At 63.4% G+C, this 24814-nt stretch overlaps 2 protein-coding genes across 7 annotated transcripts; both read left to right on the forward strand.

The window, feature by feature from the left end:
* Positions 1-1038: 1038 nt before the first annotated feature.
* On the forward strand, positions 1039-9934 carry LOC120324948 (methanethiol oxidase-like). Its single transcript, XM_039389891.1, has 11 exons — positions 1039-1060; positions 2789-2901; positions 3727-3912; positions 4676-4796; positions 5682-5864; positions 6015-6193; positions 7247-7325; positions 7412-7533; positions 8127-8219; positions 9032-9150; positions 9772-9934. Exons 1-11 carry the CDS (start codon positions 1054-1056, stop codon positions 9932-9934), a joined length of 1365 nt encoding a protein of 454 aa, XP_039245825.1. The 5' UTR covers positions 1039-1053.
* Positions 9935-12021: 2087 nt separating this feature from the next.
* Positions 12022-24710, forward strand: RFX5 (regulatory factor X5). Of its 6 annotated transcripts, XM_039389899.1 has the most exons (10): positions 12022-12110; positions 13182-13305; positions 13809-13842; positions 14088-14170; positions 15140-15268; positions 16443-16559; positions 17193-17274; positions 18469-18670; positions 19385-19491; positions 20136-24710. In XM_039389899.1, exons 2-10 carry the CDS (start codon positions 13196-13198, stop codon positions 24690-24692), a joined length of 5421 nt encoding a protein of 1806 aa, XP_039245833.1. In that variant the 5' UTR covers positions 12022-12110; positions 13182-13195; the 3' UTR covers positions 24693-24710. The 6 variants fall into 6 exon arrangements, with proteins under 6 accessions (XP_039245833.1, XP_039245832.1, XP_039245829.1 ...); XM_039389898.1 differs by lacking the exons at positions 12022-12110; positions 13182-13305; positions 13809-13842; ... (2 more) ...; positions 16443-16559; positions 17193-17274 and having other exon boundaries at positions 18475-18670; positions 20136-21055; positions 21164-21502; positions 21806-24710; XM_039389895.1 differs by lacking the exons at positions 12022-12110; positions 13182-13305; positions 13809-13842; ... (2 more) ...; positions 16443-16559; positions 17193-17274 and having other exon boundaries at positions 18475-18670; positions 20136-24106; positions 24185-24710.
* The last annotated feature ends 104 nt before the right edge of the window (positions 24711-24814 follow it).

Below are 24814 nucleotides of genomic sequence, written 5' to 3' on the forward strand. Positions count from 1 at the left end.
AAAAAGCACCTCTTAAATCCTTTCGGGGCTGGAACTTCGGGGGTTTGTTCCTCTGACCCCCCCAGAAATGAAACACGGGGATGAGTTTGGGGTCCAGGAAAGGAGGTTTTTTGTCCCCGTCTCCTAAAAAAAAAAAAAAAACCCAAGGAATGTTCGGGTGGGTGGATGACGAAAGCTTTCTAAGAGGATTATTTCGTTTATTCACCTGCAATTTGTACTGTTTGGCCGCGGTGTCGGGCACGCCCCGGCAGGGCTGAGCTCAGAGGGTGAATTCGAGGTCTTTAAATTTAAATCCTGCCTTTGCCGGGGCTGGTTTGGGTTTTTTTTTTTTTTTTTGCAGGAGAAACCCCAGGAGAGGGGGGAGAAGGGGGTGGTTCCCCGCTCTCTCAGGTGGGGCAGCAGGGACGGGGTGATAAATAAACCAGAAATAAAGCAGAAATAAATCAGAATCCGGGCAGCAAAGCCGAGTTTTGCGTTTTATCCTCGAGTTTCCCTCCTTTTTCCTCCTCCTGCCCACCACGAAAAGGCTCCTTTGGGTGTTGATGGGGGTTGTTTTCCTAAAACCCCTCGTTAAACTGCGTTAAATGCGATTTTCTCGGCGCTTTTCCGAGTCTTTTTTGGGGGAGCGGGGCCGGTTTGGACAACAGGGAATCCCGGGGGGGGATTCCAGGAGCTGGAGGGGAGGGGGGCGACGCCTCCAGCACCGAACTTTTGGGTGAAAACGGGGACTTTTGGGGCATTAATCCCCCCAAAGAGGGGCGGGAGGAGCCAAGGGCAGAGTCGGGATCCCGGGAAAAATCCCTCGGGGAGGGAAAGCGGAGGGGCTGGAGCCGCACCTGGAATTTCTCGGCGGCGCTTTTGGCTCCCCGAACCTTCGCCCCGGACATTCCCGCGGGTCGTGGGACCGTCCAGTCCCTCCGACAGCGGTTCTTTAACGGGGGAAAAAAGGGATTAAAGGAACTTTCTGATGGATTTTCTGTTCGATTCCCTTTTTTTCCCTCCTCAGGAGAGTGCGGGGAGTGCGGCCCCGGCTACGCCTCCCCCCTGGATGCCATGAAAGGTGAGTGTGGAATCCCGCTCCGGGCGGGAATTAGGGGGGAGGATCGATCCCGTCCTTCTCCCGGGAGGCTCCCAAACAAGTCCGGGAAGCGCGAACTCCAATTAACTAATGGCAGTTTGAACTCCAATTAACTAATGACGGTTTGGCGTCGGGACAAACCTTTGTGGGGTCTTAATGGGCTTTGCCCCGCGGCAAAGTCACCTCTGCCTTCCCTGCGCTTCCCTGTCCCTCCCTTAATCCCCTTCTCCAAGGGAACGCATCCCTGGAATGCTGGGGAGCTCGGGAACACCCCTGGATCCCTGATCCCCATCCCTGAAAACCCTCTGAACCGGGAAAACGACCGGGAGATGAGTCCCTGGGACACCCAGGGCCGGGTGGTGCCTTAAGGGAGCAGCAAACAGCACAAATCCCATGGAATCCAGAGTTCCCTCGGGAATTATCCCGGGGGTTTGGGGGTGCTGGGGGACTCTGGCACCCGAAAAGCTCCTCCTGGCAGGTTTGGCTCCGGGGAGAAGCTCCTGGGTGGCACTTGGGGGGCTCAGACCCCGATTTTTGGGGCAGTTACAGGAACTGGGATTGGGACGGGGATGGGGATCAGGACTGGGATGGGGATCAGGATCCACTGGCCTTGGGCAGTGCTCCCCAAATCCAAGGCTGACTCTGTGTGAGGTTTCCTGGAATGTTGCAAAGGCAGCTCTGACCCAGTCTGGTCCCAATTCAGAGATCCCAAATCTCCTCCCTGGTGCTCTGACCTGACCTGGCCCCAATCCAGAGATCCCAAATCTCCTCCCTGGTGCTCTGACCCAGCCTGGCCCCAATCCAGAGATCCCAAATCTCCTCCCTGGTGCTCTGACCCATCTTGGCCCCAATCCAGAGATCCCAAATCTCCTCCCTGGCAGCTCTGACCTGACCTGGCCCCAATCCCAAGATCCCAAATCTCCTCCCTGGTGCCTTTTCCCGTCACAGGCTCTTCCTCAGCACTTCCTAAACCAGTTTTTCCCCCTCCCAGGCCGGGCTTGGGCAATCCTGCTCCCACCTCTGCAGGGACAGGAGGCTCCCTGGGACCTCTCATCCAGGGATTTTGGGGGATCCTGCCTTTGTTTCAGGGGTTTGGGGGGTCTCTTTTCCTTCTTTCCAGGGATTTAGGGGATCCTGCCTTGGATTCAGGGTTTTGGGGGGTCTCTCTGCCTTTTATTCTGAGGTTTTGGGGGCTCCTGCCTTTGATTTGGGGGCTCTCTGCCTTCATTCCAGGGATTTGGGGGGTCCTGCCTTTGATTTGGGGGCTCTTTGCCTTCATTCCAGGGATTTGGGGGGTCCTGCCTTTGATTTGGGAGCTCTTTGCCTTCATTCCAAGGATTTGGGGGGTCCTGCCTTTGCTCCAAGGAGCTCTGAAATGGTTTTTGGGGCTCCTCCCCTGTTGGGGTTTGAGCCCTGATGGGGTTTGACCCCGTTCCTGACCCTTTTGGGGTGGTTCTGGTGCGTCCCCAAAGCCCTGGAATACTCAAAACCTGAGGATCCTTGGGGTTTTTTCCCAACCTGGATGATCCCATCCCAAATCCACGGGGACTCTGAGGTGCAGAGATCCCTCCCCAACCCCGGGGACCCCCCAACCAGCCCCTCTGGTTGGGAGATCCAGAGGGAATCTCGGCTCCCAAAGGCTCCAGGAGGGGTTTTTTGGGGTCCCAAGTGGGTTTTCCCGGCGTTCTCCCGACATTCCCACTTTTCCAGGCCCCCGGGAGGAGATCATCTACGTGCCCTGCATCTACAGGAACACGGGCCGGGGCCGCCCCGACTTCCTGGCCACCGTGGACGTGGATCCCAAATCCCCCACCTACAGCCAGGTGAGAAACCACCCGGAGCTGGGGGGGGGGCTGGGGTTTCATGGGAATCATGGAATCCTGGGGTGGTTTGGGATGGATTTCATGGGAATCCCAGGGTGGTTTGGGGCTGGGATTTCATTGGAATCACAGAATCCCGGGGTGGTTTGGGATGGATTTCATGGGAATCACGGAATCCTGGGGTGGTTTGGGATGGATTTCATTGGAATCACAGAATCCTGGGGTGGTTTGGGGCTGGGTTTTCATGGGAATCACAGAATCCCAGGGCAGTCTGGGATGGATTTCACGGGAATCACGGGGTGGTTTTGGATGGATTTCATGGGAATCACAGAATCCCAGGACGGTTTGGGATGGATTTCATGGGAATCACAGAATCCTGGGGTGGTTTTGGGTGGATTTCACAAGAATCATGGGATGGTTTGGGACGGATTTCATTGGAATCACAGAATCCTGGGGTGGTTTGGGGTGGATTTCACGGGAATCACGGGGTGGTTTGGGATGGATTTTATGGGAATCACAGAACCCTGGGGTGGTTTGGGGCTGGGATTTCATGGGAATCACAGAGCCCTGGGGTGGTTTGGGTGGATTTCCCAGGAATCCCGGGGTGGTTTGGGGTGGATTTCACAGGAATCACAGAACCCTGGGGTGGTTTGGGGTGGATTTCCCAGGAATCCCGGGGTGGTTTGGGGCTGGGATTTCACAGCAATCCCAGAACCCCGGGGGCAGTTTGGGACAGAGAAAGGACCTCAAATCCCCCCCCAGCCCTCGGGCAGGGACCCTTCCTGGTATCCCAACCCCCCTCCCACCTCTCTCCTCCCCCTTTTCCAGGTGATCCACCGGCTGCCCATGCCCAACGTGGGGGATGAGCTGCACCACTCGGGGTGGAACGTTTGCAGCAGCTGCTTCGGGGCCCGGGGCAAGAGGAGGAACCGCCTGGTCCTGCCCTCCCTCATCTCCTCCAGGATCTACGTGGTGGACACGGGCACCGACCCCCGGGCCCCCCGGCTCTTCAAGGTGCCCCCCCCCGGGCTGGGATTGGGATTTCGGGCGGGTTGGGGGGGTCTGGGATTGGGAAGGAGGGGTTTGGGGCCGTCCGAGGGCTTTGTGGGATGTGGGCTGAGCAGGGCCAGGCACTGCTTGTTTAGGGTACAGGTACATCACAAATCCCACATCCCAGACCCCAGATCCCAGCAGGGCCATCCACTGCTTCTTTAGGGTACAGGTATATCCCAAATCCCACATCCCAGACCCCAAATCCCTCATCCCACATCCCACACCCCAGCAGGGCCAGTCACTGTTTCTTTAGGGCACAGGCACATCCCAAACCCCTCATCCTACATCCCAAATCCCTCATCCTACATCCCAAATCCCACATCCTACATCCCAAATCCCACATCCTACATCCCAAACCCCTCATCCTACCTCCCAAACCCCTCATCCTACCTCCCAAACCCCTCATCCTACCTCCCAAACCCCTCATCCTACCTCCCAAATCCCTCATCCTACCTCCCAAATCCCTCATCCTACCTCCCAAATCCCTCATCCTACCTCCCAAATCCCTCATCCTACACCCCAAATCCCTCATCCTACACCCCAAATCCCCCATGGGCAGCCCCTCCCGGGTGTCTCACCCCCCTTTCCCGGGAAGAAATTCCCACCTAAACCTCCCCAGATCCCACATCCAGCCTCAGATCCCCTCCCAAAGTTGGGCAGGGGGGGGTCACAGTGCCCTGGGGGGGCTGACGGGGTCTCGGGGTGTCCCCCCCTCCCTCCCCAGGTGGTGAACCCCGAGGAGGTGTTCTGGAAGTGTGGCCTGGGGTACCCCCACACCTCCCACTGCCTGGGCAGCGGCGAGATCATGATCAGCACCCTGGGGGACCCCGCTGGCAACGGCAAAGGTACCCCAGGAACCCCCCAGGGGGGAGCTGGGAGGGCAGGGACAGACCCCACACCCGGGGGGGGCTCCATCCGGGCTGTCCCTGCTTGGGTTACAACCCCAATTAGTGTTAATTGGGGTCAATCCCTGGGTTTGGGGAGTCTGGGACTGTGGGAAACTGGGTTTGGGGGGTCCTGGGGGGTGGGAAACTGGGTTTGAGGGGTCTGGGACTGTGGGAAATTGGGTTTGGGGGGTCCTGGGGGTGTGAGAAACTGGGTTTGGGAGCTTAGGGGCTGTGGGAAACTGGGTTTGAGGGGTCTGGGACTGTGGGAAATTGGGTTTGGGGGGTCCTGGGGGTGTGAGAAACTGGGTTTGGGAGCTTAGGGGCTGTGGGAAACTGGGTTTGGGGGCACCAGGATTGTGGGAAATTGGGTTTGGGGGTCCTGGGGTGTGGGAAACTGGGTTTGGGAGCTTAGGGGCTGTGGGAAACTGGGTTTGGGGGGTCTGGGACTGTGGGAAACTGGGGACCCTCGTGGCTCCCAACGTGGAGGGTTCTGGTCGTGCCCCAGGTGGGTTCATCCTGCTGGATGGGGAGACCTTCGGGGTCAAGGGGAACTGGGACAGAAGGGACAGGAACTGGGAGGGCAGGGACAGACCCCACACACAGAGGGGGCTGGGGGGGCTCCACTGGGGCCATCCCTGCTCGGTTCACAACCCCAATTAGTGTTAATTGGGTCGTGCCCCGGGTGGGTTCATCCTGCTGGACGCGGAGACCTTCGAGGTCAAGGGGAGAGAGGGGAGAGAGGGGACAGGAACTGGGAGGGCAGGGACAGACCCCACACCCAGAGGTGACCATTCAGGCTGTCCCTGGTCGGTTCACAACCCCAATTAGTGTTAATTAACCCAGGTGGGTTCATCCTGCTGGATGCGGAGACCTTCGAGGTCAAGGGGAACTGGGAGAGGGGGGACGAGACCCCCCCGCTGGGCTACGACTTCTGGTACCAGCCCCGGCACAACGTCCTCATCAGCACCGAGTGGGGGGTCCCCAAGTGCCTGGGCTACGGCTTCGACCCCCGGGACCTCAAAAAAGGTGAGGGGGCCCCCCCAAATCCCCCCAAATCCCCCTCCCCGGGAGAGCCGGATTTGCGCCGCCGGGATTCGGGAATTCCCTCCCGCCCGGGGGGGGGGATTGGAATCCCGGGGCCGAGCCCTCTCCCGCCGACGGAATTCCCGCTCCCAGGGCGTTACGGGCGCCGGCTGAACGTGTGGGACTGGAGCTGCCACCGCTACGTCCAGGCCATCGACGTGGGCGAGGACTCGGCGCCGCTGGAGATCCGGTTCCTGCACGACCCCGACGCCGCCGAGGGCTTCGTGGGCTGCACCCTGAGCAGTGCCATCCACCGCTTCTTCAAGACACAGGTGCATCCCAAATCCCAAATCCTGCACCCCAAATCCCAGCAGGGCCATCCACCGCTTCTTCAAGACACAGGTGCATCCCAAATCCTACACCCCAAACCCCAGCAGGGCCATCCACCGCTTCTTCAAGACACAGGTGCATCCCAAATCCTACACCCCAAACCCCAGCAGGGCCATCCACCGCTTCTTCAAGACACAGGTACATCCCAAATCCCAAATCCCAGCAGTGCCATCCACCGCTTCTTTAAAACACAGGTGCATCCCAAATCCCAAATCCCAGCAGGGCCAGCCACGGCTTCTTTAAAACACAGGTGCATCATCCTACATCCCAAATCCCACACCCCAAATCCCAAATCCTGCACCCCAAATCCCAGCAGGGCCATCCACCGCTTCTTCAAGACACAGGTGCATCCCAAATCCCACATCTCAAATCCCAAATCCCAGCAGTGCCATCCACCACTTCTTTAAAACACAGGTGCATCATCCTACATCCCAAATCCCAAATCCCAGCAGTGCCATCCACCGCTTCTTCAAGACACATCCCAAATCCTGAATCCTACACCCCAAATCCCACAGCCTACATCCCACATCCCAGCAGGGCCATCTTCAGGACACAGGCACATCATCCTACATCCCAAATCCCACATTCTACATCCCAAACCCCTCATCCCACACCCCAGCAGGGCCAGCCACCGCTCCCTCAGGACACAGTCACATCACCCTACACCCCAAACCCCTCACCCTACACCCCAAACCCCAAACCAGCTGGAAAACCCAACCCCCTTTTGCCCCCCCAAATCCCCTTTCCCCGTGTGCCAGAGCTCCCCTTTCCCCTCTCCCCTCTCCCCTCTCCCCTTTCCCCTTTCCCCTTTCCCCTTCCCCTTCCCCTTTCCCCTTTCCCCTTTCCCCTTTCCCCTTCCCCTTTCCCCTTTCCCCTTCCCCCTTCCCCTTCCCCGCGGCTCCGGAGCCGCTCCCGAGGGACGGGAATTGCGGGATCCCCCCCGGGGGGGTCTCATCCCACCCCTGACCCCCCTTTGGGGTCCCCCCTGTGCCCAGGAGGGTCGCTGGGCGGCCGAGAAGGTGATCCAGGTGCCCCCCAAGAAGGTGGAGGGGTGGCTGCTCCCGGAGATGCCAGGTCGGTGTCGGGGGGGGGTGTTTGGGGCCGTTCCCTTCCCGGGACGTTCCCGATCCCGAATCCAGCTCAATATTCCCTCCCCGAAGGGTTCATCACGGACATCCTGATCTCGCTGGACGACAGGTTCCTGTTCCTCAGCAACTGGATCCACGGGGACGTGCGGATGTACGACGTGTCCGACACCCGCCGGCCCCGGCTCGTGGGGCAGGTGAGGGGGAAAAAAATCCTCCCTGGAATTGGGGGAGACGAAAACTACTGCCTGGAATTTAGGGAGACAGGGAAAGAACTCGTGGAACGGGCCGGGGGATCTTGATCCCAATCCCGGTCCCAATCCCGGTCCCTGCAGTGGGGTGGGATGAAGAGGACGTTGCCTTTTGGGATGGGATGGAATGAAGAGGACATTTCCCTGTGGGATGGGATGGGATGGGATGGGACGGGATGGGAGGACGTTTCCCTTTGGAATGGGATGGGAGGACATTTCCCTTTGGAATGGGATGGGAAGATGTTTCCCTATGGGATGGGCTGGGAGGACATTTCCCTTTGGAATGGGATGGGAGGACATTTCCCTTTGGAATGGGATGGGATGGGATGGGAGGACGTTTCCCTTTGGAATGGGATGGGATGGGATGGGATGGGAGGACATTTCCCTTTGGAATGGGATGGGATGGGCGGATGTTTCCCGATGGGATGAGATGGGATGGGCTGGGAGGACATTTCCCAATGGAATGGGATGGGATGGGGTGATTCCCGCCTTTCCCTGGGAATCCACTGACCCTTTCTGTGCTTCCTGTGCCCCCACAGGTGTTCTTGGGGGGCAGCATCACCCGGGGGGGGCCGGTGAAGGTCTGTGAGGACGAGGAGCTGCAGAGCCAACCCGAGCCCTTCGTCATCCAGGTGAGCTCGGGGTGTCCCCAAAACCCTCCCGGAGGGGGATCCGCTCCCCCACATCCCGCGGGATGGGCGTGAGGGAGGTGGGGGGTGACCACGGTGGGGGCTTCTCCCACCCTCTACATCCCATCCCATCCCATCCTAAAGGGAAATGTCCTCTTCATCCCACCCCATTCCACAGGGAAATGTCTTCCCATCCCATCCCATTCCAAAGGGAAATGTCCTCTTCATCCCACCCCATTCCACAGGGAAATGTCCTCTTCATCCCACCCCATTCCACAGGGAAATGTCCTCTTCATCCCATCCCATTCCAAAGGGAAATGTCCTCTTCATCCCATCCCCTCCCACAGGGAAGTGTCCTCTTCATCCCATCCCATCCCAAAGGGAAATGTCCTCTTCATCCCACCCCATTCCACAGGGAAATGTCCTCCCATCCCATCCCCTCCCACAGGGAAGTGTCCTCTTCATCCCAGCCCAGCCCATTCCACAGGGAAGTGTCCTCTTCATCCCATCCCATCCCAAAGGGAAATGTCCTCTTCATCCCACCCCATTCCACAGGGAAATGTCCTCCCATCCCATCCCATTCCACAGGGAAGTGTCCTCTTCATCCCATCCCATCCCACCCCATCCTCTTCATCCCAGCCCAGCCCAGCCCATTCCAAAGGGAAATGTCCTCCCATCCCGTTCCAAAAGGAAATGTCCTCTTCATCCCACCCCATCCCATCCCACCCATCCCATCCCATCAATCCCATCCCATCAATCCCATCCCACCCACCCCATCCCATCAATCCCATCCCACCCACCCCACCCCTTCCCAGGGCAAGCGGGTCGCGGGGGGGCCGCAGATGCTGCAGCTGAGCCTGGACGGGAGGCGGCTCTACGTGACCACGTCCCTGTACAGCGCCTGGGACCGCCAGTTCTACCCCGACCTCATCACGTGAGTGCCCCGAGAACGGGGGCTGGGACGGGCACGGGGACCCCCCTGACCCCCCTGACCCCCCCGACATCCCCCTGACATCCCCCTGACCCCTCCTGACCCCCCCTGACCCGCCCTGACATCCCCCTGACATCCCCTGACACAGCCCCGACTCCCCCCCCTGACAGCCCCCTGACATCCCCATCCCCACCCCCCCCGCATCCCCACCCTGACATCGCCCCCTAACCCCCAGACCCCCCCTAACATCCCCCCCCCCGACATCCCCCGGACATCCACACTGACCCCCCCTGGCATCACCCCCCTGAACCCCCCACACCTGAGCCCCCACTGACCCCCCCGGACCCCCCCTGCCCGCCCTGACATCCCCCTGACAATCCCCTGACATCCCCATGACATCCCCCTGACCCCCCGACCCACCTGACACGCCCTGACATCCCCCGACATCCCCCCCGACATCCCCCCCCTGACATCCCCCTAACCCCCCTGACCCGCCCATGACATCCCCCTGGACATCCCCCTGTACATCCACTGACATCCCCGGAACAGTCCCCTGACACCCCCCCCTGACGCCTCCCGACATCCCCCTGGCCCCCCTGACCCCCCCGCCCCCCGTTCCCGCAGGGAGGGGGCCGTGATGCTGCAGCTGGACGTGGACCCGGAGCGGGGGGGCCTGAGCGTCAACCGGGAATTCCTGGTGGATTTTGGGCAGGAGCCCGGGGGGCCCTGCCTGGCCCACGAGATGCGGTACCCGGGGGGGGACTGCACCTCCGACATCTGGGTGTGACCCCCCCCCGTGCCCCACATAGTCCCTCCCGTGCCCCCACAACCCCTCTGTGCCCCCATAGTCCCTCCTGTGCCCCCCACAACCCCCCCTGTGCCCCCCATAGTCCCTCCTGTGCCCCCCACAACCCCAGTGTGCCCCCCACAACCCCCCCTGTGCCCCCCACAACCCCCCCATGCCCCCACAGTCCCCTTGTGCCCCCCACAACCCCCTCTGTGCCCCCACAACCCCTCTGCCCCCCACAACCCCTCTGCCCCCAACCCCTCTGTGCCCCTCACACCCCCCCTGTGCCCCCCACAACCCCTCTGTGCCCCCATAGTCCCTCCTGTGCCCCCCACAACCCCCCCTGTGTCCCCCATAGTCCCCTCTGTGCCCCCACAAACCCCCCGTGCCCCCCACAGCCCCTCTGTGCCCCCACACCAACCCCCCGGTGCCCCCCCATAACCCCCACCCCCTGTGCCCCCACAGCCCCCCGCTGTACCCCCACAGTCCCCTTGTGCCCCCACCAACAACCCACATGTGCCCGCCCACCCCCCCTGTGCCCCCCCACCCATCCCCGGCCACCACAACCCCCCCGGTGCCCCCCCACACCCCTCCTTACCCCTGGAGTTGGGAATTCCGGAGCAGGAGGATTTGGGGATTGGTTGCCCCCCCCCCCCCCCCCCCCGGGAGGTTTGTCCTGCAGGGGAGAAATAAAAAATAAACACCCAACACCCCCCCAGCAGTTATTTCAGCGTGTTACACACGTGTTACACACAACATGCACCTTACACGTGTTACACACACGTTACACACAGCACACACCTTACACACGTTACACATGTGTTACACACAACATGCACCTTACACGTGTGTTACACACGAGTTACACGCAACATGCACCTTACACGTTACACACTTGTTACACTCTGCACACACCTTACACACGTGTTACACACGAGTTACACACAACATGCGCCTTACATGTGTTACACACACGTTACACACAGCACACACCTTACACACGTTACACACGTGTTACACACGAGTTACACACAACATGCGCCTTACACGTGTTACACACACGTTACACACAGCACACACCTTACACACATGTTACACACGAGTTACACACAACATGCACCTTACACGTGTTACACACACGTTACACACAGCACACACCTTACACACGTTACACATGTGTTACACACAACATGCACCTTACACGTGTTACACACGAGTTACACGCAACATGCACCTTACACGTTACACACTTGTTACACTCTGCACACACCTTACACACGTGTTACACACGAGTTACACACAACATGCATCTTACACACGTGTTGCACACATATTACACATGTTACACACTGCACACACCTTACATATGTGTTACACACAGCACACACCTTACACACGTGTTACACACACGTTACACACAGTACACACCTTACACGCGTGTTACACACAGCACACACCTTACACATGTGTTACACACACGTTACACACAGTACACACCTTACACGCGTGTTACACACAGCACACACCTTACACACGTGTTACACACACGTTACACACAGTACACACCTTACACGCGTGTTACACACGAGTTACACACAACATGCACCTTACACACGTGTTACACACATATTACACACAGCACACACCTTACGTGTTACACACGATTACACACATATTACACACAGCACACACCTTACACACGTGTTACACACGTCACACACACGTTACACACACACGGCGCACAATGACGTCACGCCCCCACACCTGTTACACGCGCACACGTGACCCGCGCGCTCACGTGACCCGCACACGTGTTGCACACACCCCCCTCACCTGTTACGCGCGCACACGTGACCCGCCCCGCGCACGTGACACCCCCCCCCCCCCCGTCCCGACCGTTGCCCCCGCCCCCCGCGCTCCCGCCTCCCGCGCGGCCAATCAGGAGCCTGTTACCAGGCAGATTTCGGCTCCCGCGCCGCCCCGCCCCCCGCATCCGGGCCGCGCGGCCAATCGCATTAAAGGAGCGGCGCGTATCCGGGCAGACCAGCGGCGCGGCGGCCAATCAGAAAAAAGCGGTCGGCGGGCTGCCGGGGCCGCCCCGCTTCCCGCGCAGCACTTTCGGTTCGCGGGGCGCGGGAGCGGCACGTGGCGGGACCCCCCGCACCGGACGGGTCAGGTGGGTGCGGGGCCGGGGCGGGGGGACCCCCCGGGGCCACTCAACCCCCCCCGACCGGGACCGGGGGGGGCTGCGCAGTCACGGAGCCCCCGCAACCCCCGTCCCGCCGGGACCGGCCCGGAGGGTGACCCCGGGTCTGGGAGCCGCTGGGCACGGGGACCTCTGCCCTCCTGGTGTCCCGTGTCCCTGGGGGTCTCTGTGTCCCTCCTGGTGTCCCGTGTCCCCGGGGGTCTCTGTGTCCCTCCTGGTGTCCCGTGTCCCCGGGGGTCTCTGTGTCCCTCCTGGTGTCCCGTGTCCCCACCGCCCCGGGACCTGCCCTCCTGGTGTCCCGTGTCCCCGGGGGTCTCTGTGTCCCTCCTGGTGTCCCGTGTCCCCGGGGGTCTCTGTGTCCCTCCTGGTGTCCCGTGTCCCCACCGCCCCGGGACCTGCCTTCCTGGTGTCCCGAGTCCCCGGGACCTGCCCTCCTGATGTCCCGTGTCCCATCTCCCTGGGGGTCTCTGTGTCCCTCCTGCTGTCCCCGTGTCCCTTGGGATCTCTGTCCCTCCTGGTGTCCCGTGTCCCTGTGCCCCTGGGGGTCTCTGTGTCCCTCCTGCTGTCCCTTGTCCCCGTGTCCCTGGGGGGGACGTTTCCTCCTACAGTGCCATCCCCATGTCCCCATGTCCTCATGTCCCCATGTCCCCGTGTCCCCGTGCCATCCTACACTCCCAGGGACCCTCCCAGTGCCCCCCAACACCCCTGACCCCTGCCAGGAACGGGGTCACTCAGCTGGAGATGCCCCTCCTGGTGTCCCATGACCCCGTGCCCCTGTGGGGACGTTCCCTCCTGCAGTGCCATGACCATGTCCCCATGTCCTCATGTCCCCATGTCCCCGTGTCCCCATGTCCCCATGTCCCACATCCCCAGGGACCCTCCCAGTGCCCCCCAACACCCCTGACCCCTGCCAGGAACGGGGTCACTCATCCAGAGATGCCCCTCCTGGGGGGCACCGTCCCCACACCCATTCCCTGCCCGTAAAAAGGGGTTTTTACTCCCTTTTTTTAAGCTGAATTTTGGCTTTTTCTCCCTCCCCAGAGCCCCCCCAAGCCATGGGTGACCCCGAGCTGGGTGCCCGCCCCGCCAGGAAGGGCCCCCTGTCCCCCCGGGGCGGTGCCAGCGAGTCGAGCACGTTGCTGCAGGAGCTCCGTGGCACCATCTCGTAAGGGCAGCCCCCAATTCGGGGGGTTTGTGGGGTTCAGTCATTTACAGCCCCAAATTCAGGGGGATTTAATGGGGTTCAGTCATTTGCAGCCCCAAATCCGGGGGGGTTTAATGGGGTTCAGTCATTTACAGCCTCAAATCAGGGGGGATTTAATGGGGTTCAGTCATTTGCACCCCAAATCCGGGGGGGATTTAATGGGGTTCAGTCATTTGCAGCCCTAAATTGGGGGGAATTTGATGGGGTTCAGTCATTTACAGCCCCAAACTGGGGGAATTTAATGGGGTTCAGTCCTTTGGAATTTAATGGGGTTCAGTCATTTGCAGCCCCAAATTGGGGGGGGATTTAATGGGGTTCAGTCATTTGGAATTTAATGGGGTTCAGTCCTTTGCAGCCCCAAATTCGGGGCTGAGCTGGGCAGGGTGTGAGGGATGAGCCCAGGGGGCTCTTTGGGGTCTCCCTGCCCTGCTCTGACACCCCCTCTTGTCTCTGTCCCCCCCCAGCAAATCCGTGCAGAGCAAGGTGGACTCCATCCTGGTGAGTGCTTCCCGGGAATTCCCGGGAATCTCCACCTCTCCTGGCTTCGACTCAGCCCCATCCCATTTCCCACCGGGACTTTGGGATGAGCCCCCCCAAAAAACCCCCCAACTCCCCCTGCCAGGAGGGGGAAAAAAACCCCCCCGACACCCCTCCCAGCCCTTCCCGGCTGGGAACATTCCCGGAATTCCTGTGGATCTTTGACCTCTCCCTGTCTCCCTCCCCTGGACCCTTTCCCACCCCAGCAAGACGTGCAGAAGTTCTCGGACAGCGACAAACTCTACCTGTACCTGCAGCTGCCCTCGGGGCCCAGCCTGGGCGAGAAGAGGTGGGTCTGGGTTGTCCCGGAAAGTTGGGAATGCCGGGATGGGGGTGGGATGGGGACGGGCCCCTTTCTGAGTCCTCGGGGAGCGGAGATTCCTTCATTTCGGGGTGTCACGAGAAACCTCCTGCCCTGGTTCGGTGACAGTCCCGGCGTCTCCTGCTCCTGCTCCTGCTCCTGCCCTGTCCCAGGGCTGCTCCTCCCCTCGTCTGGAGTCCTTTGGGGTGGTTCTGTGGGTCCTACAAGGTTTGCTGACCCTAAACTCTGCAGGTCCTACAAGGTTTGCTGACCCTAATGATGAACTCTGCAGGTCCTACAAGGTTTGCTGACCCTAATAATAAACTCTGCAGGTCCTACAAGGTTTGCTGACCCTAATAATGAATTCTGTGGGTCCTACAAGGTTTGCTGACTCTAAACTCTGTAGGTCCTACAAGGTTTGCTGACTCTAATGATGAACTCTGTAGGTCCTACAAGGTTTGCTGACCCTAATGATGAACTCTGCAGGTCCTACAAGGTTTGCTGACCCTAATGATGAACTCTGCAGGTCCTACAAGGTTGATGAACTCTGTAGGTCCTACAAGGTTGATGGTGAACTCTGTAGGTCCTGTATGGTTGATGATGAGCTCTGTAGGTCCTGTATGGTTGATGGTGAACTCTGTAGGTCCTACAAGGTTTGCTGACCCTAATGATGAACTCTGTAGGTCCTACAAGGTTTGCTGACCCTAATGATGAAGTCTGCAGGTCCTACAAGGTTGATGATGAGCTCTGTAGGTCCTACAAGGTTGATGATGAGCTCTGTAGGTCCTACAAGGTTGATGATGAGCTCTGTAGGTCCTACAAGGTTAATGATGAACTCTGCAGGCCCTACAACGTTTCCTACATGGTTTTAAGCCCCCCCATCATTGTGTGTGGCCACAGTGGCTCTGCCTTGTGCCTTTTCCCTCTTTCCTTACGTTTTTGTCCCCCCTGGAGCAGCAGCAGCAGCCTGGACCTGAGCGCCCTGGGCACGGCCGAGTACATGCACGCCTGCAACTGGATCAGGAACCACCTGGAGGAGCACACGGACACCTGCCTGCCCAAGCAGGACGTCTACGACGCCTACAAGTGAGCCCGGGGACGGGGACAGCAGGGCAGGGGGTCCCCATGGGCAGGGACACATGGACAGAGGGTCCCCAGGGACGGGGACAGCAGGGCAGGGGGTCCCCAGGGACAGCAGGGCAGGGGGTCCCCGGGGATGGGGACAGCAGGGCAGGGGGTCCCCAGGGACGGGGACAGCAGGGCAGGGGGTCCCCAGGGACGGGGAGACCAGGACAGGGGGTCCCCAGGGACGGGGACAGCAGGGCAGGGGGTCCCCAGGGACGGGGAGACCAGGACAGGGGGTCCCCAGGGACGGGGACAGCAGGGCAGGGGGTCCCCAGGGACAGGGACAGCAGGGCAGGGGGTCCCCAGGGACGGGGACACATGGACAGAGGGTCCCCATGGACGGGGACAGTAGGGCAGGGGGTCCCCATGGGCAGGGACACATGGACAGAGGGTCCCCAGGGACAGGGACAGCAGGGCAGGGGGTCCCCAGGGACAGGGACACATGGACAGAGGGTCCCCAGGGACGGGGACACATGGACAGAGGGTCCCCAGGGGCAGGGACACATGGACAGAGGGTTCCCAGGGACAGGGACAGCAGGGCAGGGGGTCCCCAGGGACAGCAGGGCAGGGGGTCCCCAGGGATGGGGACAGCAGGGCAGGGGGTCCCCAGGGACGGGGAGACCAGGACAGGGGGTCCCCAGGGACGGGGACAGCAGGGCAGAGGGTCCCCAGGGATGGGGACAGCAGGGCAGGGGGTCCCCAGGGACGGGGACAGCAGGGCAGGGGGTCCCCAGGGACGGGGACAGCAGGGCAGGGGGTCCCCAGGGACGGGGAGACCAGGACAGGGGGTCCTCATGGATGTGGAACATCAGGACAGGGTGTCCCCATGGACACCAGGAGAGTGTGTCCCCACGGACAGGGACACCAGGACAATGCATTTAGGGACACCAGGACAGTGTCCCCAGGGATGTGAGACACCAGGAGAGTGTGTCCCCATGGACAGGGACACATGGACAGGGACACCAGGACACTCTGTCCCCATGGACAGGGACACCATTCCCAGTACAGGGACACCATTCCCAGTACAGTGACACCATTCCCAGTACAGGGACACCATTCCCAGGGCAGGGACGGGTCAGGAATTCCTTCCTGGCCGGGAAGAGCCCCCCATTGTCACCCCCCTTCTCCCCCCCAGGAGATACTGCGACAACCTGGGCTCCCGCCCCCTCAGCACGGCCAATTTCGGGAAGATCATCCGGGAGATCTTCCCCAACATCAAGGCCCGGCGCCTGGGGGGCCGAGGACAGTCCAAATATCCTTCCCTGCCCCAGGAATTCCCAGCTTTTCCCGGATTTTTCCCCCCTCGTTTTGTAGTGTCGGGTCCCGGCGGGGTTAGGGGGGGGCTCTGGGGAGGTTTTGGGTGGTCCCTGAAGGTGTTCTGGGGGACATTCCCCTTTTTTGGGGGGGTTTTGGGGGATTTATTTGGAATTTTGGGGCGGTTGTGGGTCTGAGGGGCTCTGAGGGATTTTTTGGGGATTTTTTGGGGGGGTGTTTGGGGGATTTATTGGGAATTTTGGGGCGGGTTTGGGTGAGGTTTTGAGGGGAGGTTGGGAGGGTTTGGGGGGTCCTGGAGGGGGGATTGGGGGGAGAGAGGGGAGCTGGGAGGGTCCTGGGGGCCTGGGGGATTTTTTGGGGGGGTTTTGGGGATTTATTGGGAATTTTGGGGTCTTTTTGGGTGAGGTTTTGAGGGGAGGTTGGGAGGGTTTGGGGGCTCCCGGGGGGTGGATTGGGGAGGGTCCTGGGGGATTTTTTGGGTTTTTTTTGCGAGGGGGTTTTTTGGGGGGGATTTATTTGGAAATTTGGGGTGGTTTTGGGTCTGGGGGGGCTCCTGGGTGTCCTGGGAGGGTTTTTTTTTGGGCAGGAGAAGCCCTTGACGGTGCCCAACGTACTGTTACGGGGGGATCAGGAGGAAGACCGTGGTCAGCCTTCCTCCCCTGCCCAGCCTGGACCTCAAAGTCACCGAGACTGTAAGTTCTGGGGGTTTTTGGGGGGAGTTCTGCAGGATTTGGGGGGTCCTGGGGAGGGATTTGAGGTCTGGGAGGGGAGGGAAGGGCAGGATTTGGGGGGTCCTGGGGGAGGAAGGAGGCAGGTTCTGCTCTGTCCTGGGAACCTCCTGTCCCCACCTGGGGGGGGGTCCTGCCCTCTGCCCTGGAGGTCTTGCCTTGTACCCTGGGGGGGTCCCATCTGTGCCTTGGGGGTCTTGCCCTGTGTCCTGGGGGTCCTACTCTGTGCTCTGGGGGTCCTGAGGGGTCCTGGGGGGTCCTACCCTCTGCCCTGGGGGTCCTGCCCTGTGCCCTGGGGGTCCTGGGGGGCCCTGCCCTCTGCTCTGGGGATCCTGCCGTGTGGTCTGGGGGTCCTGGGCAGTCCTACGCTGTGCTCTGGGGGTCCTACCCTGTACCTGGGGGGTCCTGCCCTCTGCTCTGGGGGTCCTGCCGTGTGGTCTGGGGGTCCTACCCTCCACCCTGGGGATCTTCCTGTGCCCTGGGGGTCCTGCCCTTCACTCTGGGGGTCTGGGGGATCTCCTGGCTGCTCCCATGGGATCTCCCATCCCATCCCACCTCAGCAATCAGAGCTGGTGCAGTCCTAGCCCAGCCAGGTGATGGAGGCTGCCCCTGCCCTGGGGGTCCTGCCCTGCACCCTGGGGGTCCTGGGGGTCTCCTGGCTGCTCCCATGGGATCTCCCATCCCATCCCATCCCATCCCCTCCTGTGCCCCCACAGCAGTCAGAGCTGGCAGAGCTGGTGCAGTCCTACCCCAGCGAGGTGATGGAGGCAGCCCCTGCCCTGGGGGTCCTGCCCTTCACTCTGGGGGTCCCCTGGCTGCTCCTGGGGGGTCTCCCATCCTATTCCATCCCCCCACAGCAGTCAGAGCTGGCAGAGCTGGTGCAGTCCTACCCCAGCGAGGTGATGGAGGCCGCCTGTGCCCTGGGGGTCCTGCCCTGTGCCCTGGGGGTCTCCTGGCTGCTCCCTTGGGATCTCCCATCCCATCCCATCCCCTCCTGTGCCCCCACAGCAGTCAGAGCTGGCAGAACTGGTGCAGTCCTACCCCAGCGAGGTGATGGAGGCAGCCCCTGCCCTGGGGGTCCTGCCTCATGCCCTGGGGGTCCTGGGGGTCTCCTGGCCAATGCCAGGGATTCTCCCATCCTATTCCATCCCCCCACAGCAGTCAGAGCTGGCAGAGCTGGTGCAGTCCTACCCCAGCGAGGTGATGGAGGCCGCCTGTGCCCTGACCTGCGACTGGGCCGAGAAGATCCTCAAACGCTCCTTCAACAACATCGTGGAGGTGGCTCAGTTCCTGCTGCAGCAGCACATCATCAGCTCCCGCTCGGCCCACGCGGACCTGGTCATGGCCATGGTGGTCTCAGGTGGGTGGGGGACCAGCCCTGGGCCCCGTGGTGGTCTCAGGTGGATGGGGGGGGACCAGCCCTGGGTCCTGTGGTGGTCTCAGGTGGGTTCAAGGGCAGCCCTGGGTCCTGTGGTGGTCTCAGATGGATGGGGAGGGACCAGCCCTGGGCCCCATGGTGGTCTCAGGTGGGTTCAAGGGCAGCCCTGGGTCCTGTGGTGGTCTCAGATGGATGGGGAGGGACCAGCCCTGGGCCCCGTGGTGGTCTCAGGTGGGTGAGGGACCAGCCCAGGAGTGTCCCCTCAGTCCCAAACCAGGGGGTCCTCCCTGTCCCAAACTGGGGAGCCCCAGGGTTTATACCTGTGTCCCACCCCCCGTCCCAAACCAGGGGGCAACCCAGGAGTGTGTCCCCTCAATCCCAAACTGAGGGGGGACCAAACCATGGGGGGGTCCAGGGGGTGAGGGGGACCCAGGGGTGTGTCCCCCCTGTCCCAAACCATGGGGGGGTCCAGGGGGTGAGGGGGGACCCAGGGGTGTGTCCCCCCTGTCCCAAACCATGGGGTGGTCCAGGGGGTGAGGGGGACCCAGGGGTGTGTCCCCTCAGTCCCAAACTATGGGTGGTCCAGTGGGTGCAGCCCCCCCCCATCCCAAACCCAGGGTCGGTCCTGGAGGTTCCTCCCCCTCATCCCCGGGGGTGTCCCACCTTTGTCACCCTCTGTACCCCCTCCCACCACAGAGAACACGGAGAAGACCCCCCTCCCCCTCCAAGAGAACCGCCCCCCCCCCGCCGCCAAGAAGAACGGGCTGGACCCCCCCGAGAGCCACGAGAGGACCCCAGAGCAGGTGAGAGACCCCCGAGAGAGCCGGGGGGGCACCCGGGGGGGCAGCCAGGACTCCCCCCCGCCCGGCTCTGACACCCCCTCCCCTTTCTGTGCCCCCCCCCAGAGCCGGGTGAGCACCTGGGTGGGCAGCCAGGACTCCCCCCCCTCCCCTTTCTGTGCCCCCAGAGCTGGGTGGGCAGCCAGGACTCCCCCCTCCCCTTTCTGTGCCCCCCCAGAGCCGGGGGGGCACCCGGGGGGGCAGCCAGGACTCCCCCCCTCCCCTTTCTGTGCCCCCCCGAGCCGAGTGGGCAACCAGATGGGCAGCCAGGACTGCCCCCCTCCCCTTTCTGTGCCCCCAGAGCCGGGTGGGCACAGCCGGGACCCCCTTACCCGGCTCTGACCCCCCCTTTTCTGTGCCCCCCCCAGAGGCCGGGGGGCAACCAGATGGAAGAAAGGACTCCCCCCTCCCTTTCTGTGCCCCCCCAGGCTGGGTGGGCACCCAGTATGGGCAGCACGGACTGCCCCCCTCCCCTTTCTGTGCCCCCCCAGAGCTGGGTGGGCACAGCCAGGCCTCCCCCCCTCCCCTTTCTGTGCCCCCCCAGAGCCGGGTGGGCACAGCCGGGACCCCCTTACCCGGCTCTGACCCCCCCTTTTCTGTCCCCCCAGAGCAAGAAGGAGCCCCCCCAGCCCTGCAGGCCCCCGCCCCCCAAGAAGAAGCCCCCGGAGCCCCCCCGGGCGAGCAGCAGCAGCAGCAGCAGCCCCCAGGTGAACGCCCTGGTCGCCCGCCTGCCCCTGCTGCTGCCCCGCATCCCCCCCCTCCCCGAGCGACCCCCCGCCCCCGGCACCACCCCCGGGCCCCCCCCCCCGGTGCTGGTGCCCCGGTTGGCCCCCCTGGGGGGCGGTGGGGTGGGCGGGGGGGGCACGGTGAAGGTGGCCCTGCCCCTGCCCGTGGGTGCCACCGTGGGTGCCCCCCCCGCGCTGCCCCTGGGGCTGAGCCCCCCCGGCGCCATCCCCGTGCTCAACGTGCTGCTGCCCGGGGTGGGGGTGCCCCCCCCGCACCCCCCCCCGGCCGCGGAGACCCCCGGGGGGGCCCCCGAGCAGAGGTCAAAGGGCACCAAGAGACCCCCGGAGCCCGGGGGGGGGGACGCGGCCCCGCACAAGAGGAGGAGGGGGAGGCCCCGAAAGAGGCCCGAGGAGGGGGGTGGGGGGTCCCCCGGGGCAGAGGGGGGGGCGTCGCCCCCCGGGGGGGGCTCTCCGGGTGGTGGCAGTGCCACTGTCCCCGGGGGGGGCTCTGGTGGAGGTGGCACTGCCACTGTCCCCGGGGGGGGCTCTCCTGGGGGAGGAGCTCCTGATGGTGGCACTGCCACTGTCCCCAAGGGAGGCTCAGCTGGTGGTGGCACTGCCACTGTCCCCGGGGGGGGCTCTGGTGGAGGTGGCACTGCCACTGTCCCCAGGGGGGGCTGTCCCGGGGGGGGCTCTGCTGGAAGGGGCTCTGCTGGAGGGGGCAGTGCCACCGTCCCTGTCAGTGGCAGTGCCACCGTCCCTGGGGACAGGCCGGTTGAGGGCAGTGCCACCATCCCTGTCAGGGACAGCTCTGTCACTGCCAGTGCCACTGTCCCTGTTGGGGACAGGCCAGCCAGTGCCAGTGCTGCCACCCTTGGGGACAGGCCACTCAGTGCCACCGTCCCTGTCAGGGACAGCTCTGTCACTGCCAGTGCCACCAGTCCTGTTGGGGACAGCTCTGTCACTGCCAGTGCCACTGTCCCTGCTGGGGACAGGCCGGTCAGTGGCAGTGCCACCATCCCTGTCAGGGACAGCCCAGTGAGTGGCAGTGCCACCATCCCTGTCAGGGACAGCCCTGCCAGTGGCAGTGCCACTGTCCCTGGGGGTGGCTCTGCCAGCAGTGACTCTCCCAGTGACAGTCCCACTGTCCCCACTGGGGACAGTTTGGGGAGGGGCAGTGCCACTGTCCCCGTGGAGGACAGGCCAGTCAAGGGCAGTGCCACCACCCCCAGTGGGGACAGCTCTGTCCCTGGCAGTGCCACCACCCCTGGTAGGGACAGCTCTGTCCCTGGCAGTGCCACCACCCCTGGTAGGGACAGCTCTGTCCCTGGCAGTGCCACCACCCCTGGTAGGGACAGCTCTGTCCCTGGCAGTGCCACCACCCCCAGTGGGGACAGCTCTGTCCCTGGCAGTGCCACCGTCCCTGGTGGTGGCTCTCCCAGCAGTGGCTCTCCTGGTGGGGACAGTCCAGGGAGGGGCAGTGCCACTGTCCCCGTGCAGGACAGGCCAGGCAGGGGCAGTGCCACCGTCCCTGGTGGCAGCTCTGCTGGAGGTGGCAGTGCCACCACCCCCCCCACTGGGGACAGGCCAGCCAGTGGCAGTGCCACCATCCCTGTTGGGGACAGGCCGGTGAGGGACAGTGCCACCATCCCCCGTGGTGGCTCTCCTGGAGGTGTCTCTCCCAGCAGTGGCAGTGCCACCCCCCCCACTGGGGACAGGCCAGGCAGTGACAGTGCCACCATCCCTGCCAGGGACAGCCCAGCTGGTGGCAATGCCACCATCCCTGCTGGGGACAGGCCAGCCAGTGGCAGTGCCACTGTCCCTGCCAGGGACAGCCCGTCCAGGGGCAGGGACACCCTCCCCACCAAGGACAGGCCGGGTGGTGGCAGTGGCACCGTCCCTGCCAGGGCCAGTGCAGCCAGTGGCACTGCCACCTGCCCCCCCAGTGCCACCACTCCTGTCAGGGACAGCACGTCCAGGGGCAGTGCCACCACCCCTGTTGCGGACAGACTGGTCAGTGGCAGTGCCACCACCCCCTCCAGGGACAGCACGTCCAGGGGCAGTGCCACCATCCCCAGTGGCAGTGCCACCATCCTTGCCAGGGACAGCACGTCCAGGGGCAGTGCCACCACCCCTGTTGGGGACAGGCTGGTCAGTGGCAGTGCCACCACTCCTGTCAAGGACAGCACATCCAGGGGCAGTGCCACCACCCCTGTCGGGGACAGTCGAGCCAGGGGCAGTGCCATCAGCCCTGCTGGGGACAGGCCAGTCAGAGACAGTGCCACCAGGGACAGGCCTGGCAGTGCCACTGTCCCCCCCAGAGAGAGCCCATCCAGGGGCAGTGCCACCATCCCCGTCAGGGACAGCACATCCAGGGGCAGTGCCACTGTCCCCCCCAGGGACACCCCTCCCAGGAGCAGATCCAGCACCCCCAGCAGGGACACCCAGTCCAGGGGCAGTGCCACCATCCCCAGGGGCAGTGCCACCGTCCCTGTTGGGGACAGGCCAGTCAGGGACGGTGCCACCAGGGACAGGCCAGGCAGTGCCACCATCCCCCCCAGGGACATCCCATCCAGGGGCAGATCCAGCACCCCCAGCAGGGACAGCACATCCAGGGGCAGTGCCACTGTGCCCCCCAGGGACAGCACACCCAGGGGCAGTGCCACCACCCCCAGCAGGGACACCCTGTCCAGGGACAGAGCCACTGTCTCCTCCAGGGACACCCAGTCCAGGGGCAGTGCCACCATCCCCACTGGGGACAGGCCAGTCAGGGACGGTGCCACCAGGGACAGGCCAGGCAGTGCCACCGTCCCCCCCAGGGACACCCTGCCCAGGAGCAGATCCAGCACCCCCAGCAGGGACAGGCCATCTGAGGGCAGTGCCACTGTCCCCCCCAGGGCTGGCCCAGCCAGGGGCAGTGCCACCCTGTCCCCCAGGGACAGCACATCCACGGGCAGTGGCACTGTCCCCTCCAGGGACAGCCCAGCCAGGGGCAGTGGCACTGTCCCCTCCAGGGACAGCCCAGCCAGGGGCAGTGCCACCCTGTCCCCCAGGGACAGCCCATCCAGAGGCAGTGCCACCAGCCCAGTGGGGAACAAGCTGGCCAGTGGCAGTGCCACCATCCCCCCCAGGGACACCTCACCCAGGGGCAGTGGCACTGTGCCCCCCAGGGACAGCCCAGCCAGGGGTAGTGCCACCCTGTCCCCCAGGGACAGCACATCCAGGGGCAGTGCCACCATCCCCTCCAGGGACACCTCACCCAGGGGCAGTGCCACTGTCCCCTCCAGGGACACCCCGCCCAGGAGCAGGTCCAGCACCCCCAGCAGGGACACCCAGTCCAGGGGCAGTGCCACCCCCCCCAGCAGGGACACCTCACCCAGGGGCAGTGTCACCCTCCCCTCCAGGGGCAGCCCTGCTGGTGGCAGTGGCACTGTCCCTGTCAGGGACAGGCCGGTCAGTGGCAGTGCCACCATCCCCTGCAGGGACAGTCCAACCAGGGGCAGGGACACCCCCCCTGTCAGGGACACCCCCTCCAGGGTTAATGCCACCACCCCCACCAGGGACACCCCACCCAGGGTTAATGCCACCACCCCCACCAGGGACAGTCGAGCTGGTGGCAGTGGCACCATCTCCCCCAGGGACAGCCCATCCAGGGGCAGTGCCACCATCCCTGTCAGGGACAGCCCATCCAGGGGCAGTGCCACCATTCCCTCTGGGGACAGCCCCGCTGGTGGCAGTGGCACCATCCCCATCAGGTACAGCCCAGGGAGTGGCAGTGCCACCATCCCCAGTGGCAGTGCCACTGTGCCCGTCAGGGACACCCCATCCAGGGGCAGTGGCACTGTCCCTGTCAGGGACACCCCATCGAGGGGCAGTGCCACCATTCCTGTCAGGGACAGCCCCGCCGGTGGCAGTGCCACCGTGCCCGTCAGGGACACCCCATCGAGGGGCAGTGGCACCATCACCTCTGGGGACAGCCCTGCTGGTGGCAGTGCCACCGTGCCCGTCAGGGACACCCCATCCAGGGGCAGTGGCACCGTCCCTGTCAGGGACAGCCCCGCCGGTGGCAGTGCCACCATCCCCATCAGGGACACCCCATGGAAGGGCAGTGGCACCATCACCTCTGGGGACAGCCCCGCCGGTGGCAGTGCCACCGTGCCCGTCAGGGATGTCCCCTCCCGGCCCGTGCAGCCCGCCCGTGTCAGCGTCATCAGGGACGGCCGGACCCGGGGCCGGGTGGCACCGCCCGTGGACCCCCTGGCACTGCAGGGCCTCGGCAGGGCCGGGACCCCGTTGGGGGGCACCGGGGACTGGGGGGACCCCCGGGGACACCCCCACGGCGCACCCCGGGACGGACAGACGGGCACGGGCACGGGTCCTGCTGCCACCGCTGCACAACATCTGGATGTGTCCCCTCACCCCCCCCGACCGCACCAGTAAAAACCAGTCACTCCGCCCCTCTGTCCAGTTCTGTGGCCCGGGGAAGGGGACACGGGGAGTTGGGGGGGGACACGGAGGGTGGGAGGGGGACATGGACAGTGGGAGGGTACACGGGGAGTTTG

This window comes from Pipra filicauda, unplaced genomic scaffold, assembly GCF_003945595.2.
Source record: "Pipra filicauda isolate LSUMZ 115617 unplaced genomic scaffold, ASM394559v2 scaffold784_size98877_pilon, whole genome shotgun sequence".
NCBI classification, from domain to species: Eukaryota; Metazoa; Chordata; class Aves; order Passeriformes; family Pipridae; genus Pipra; species Pipra filicauda.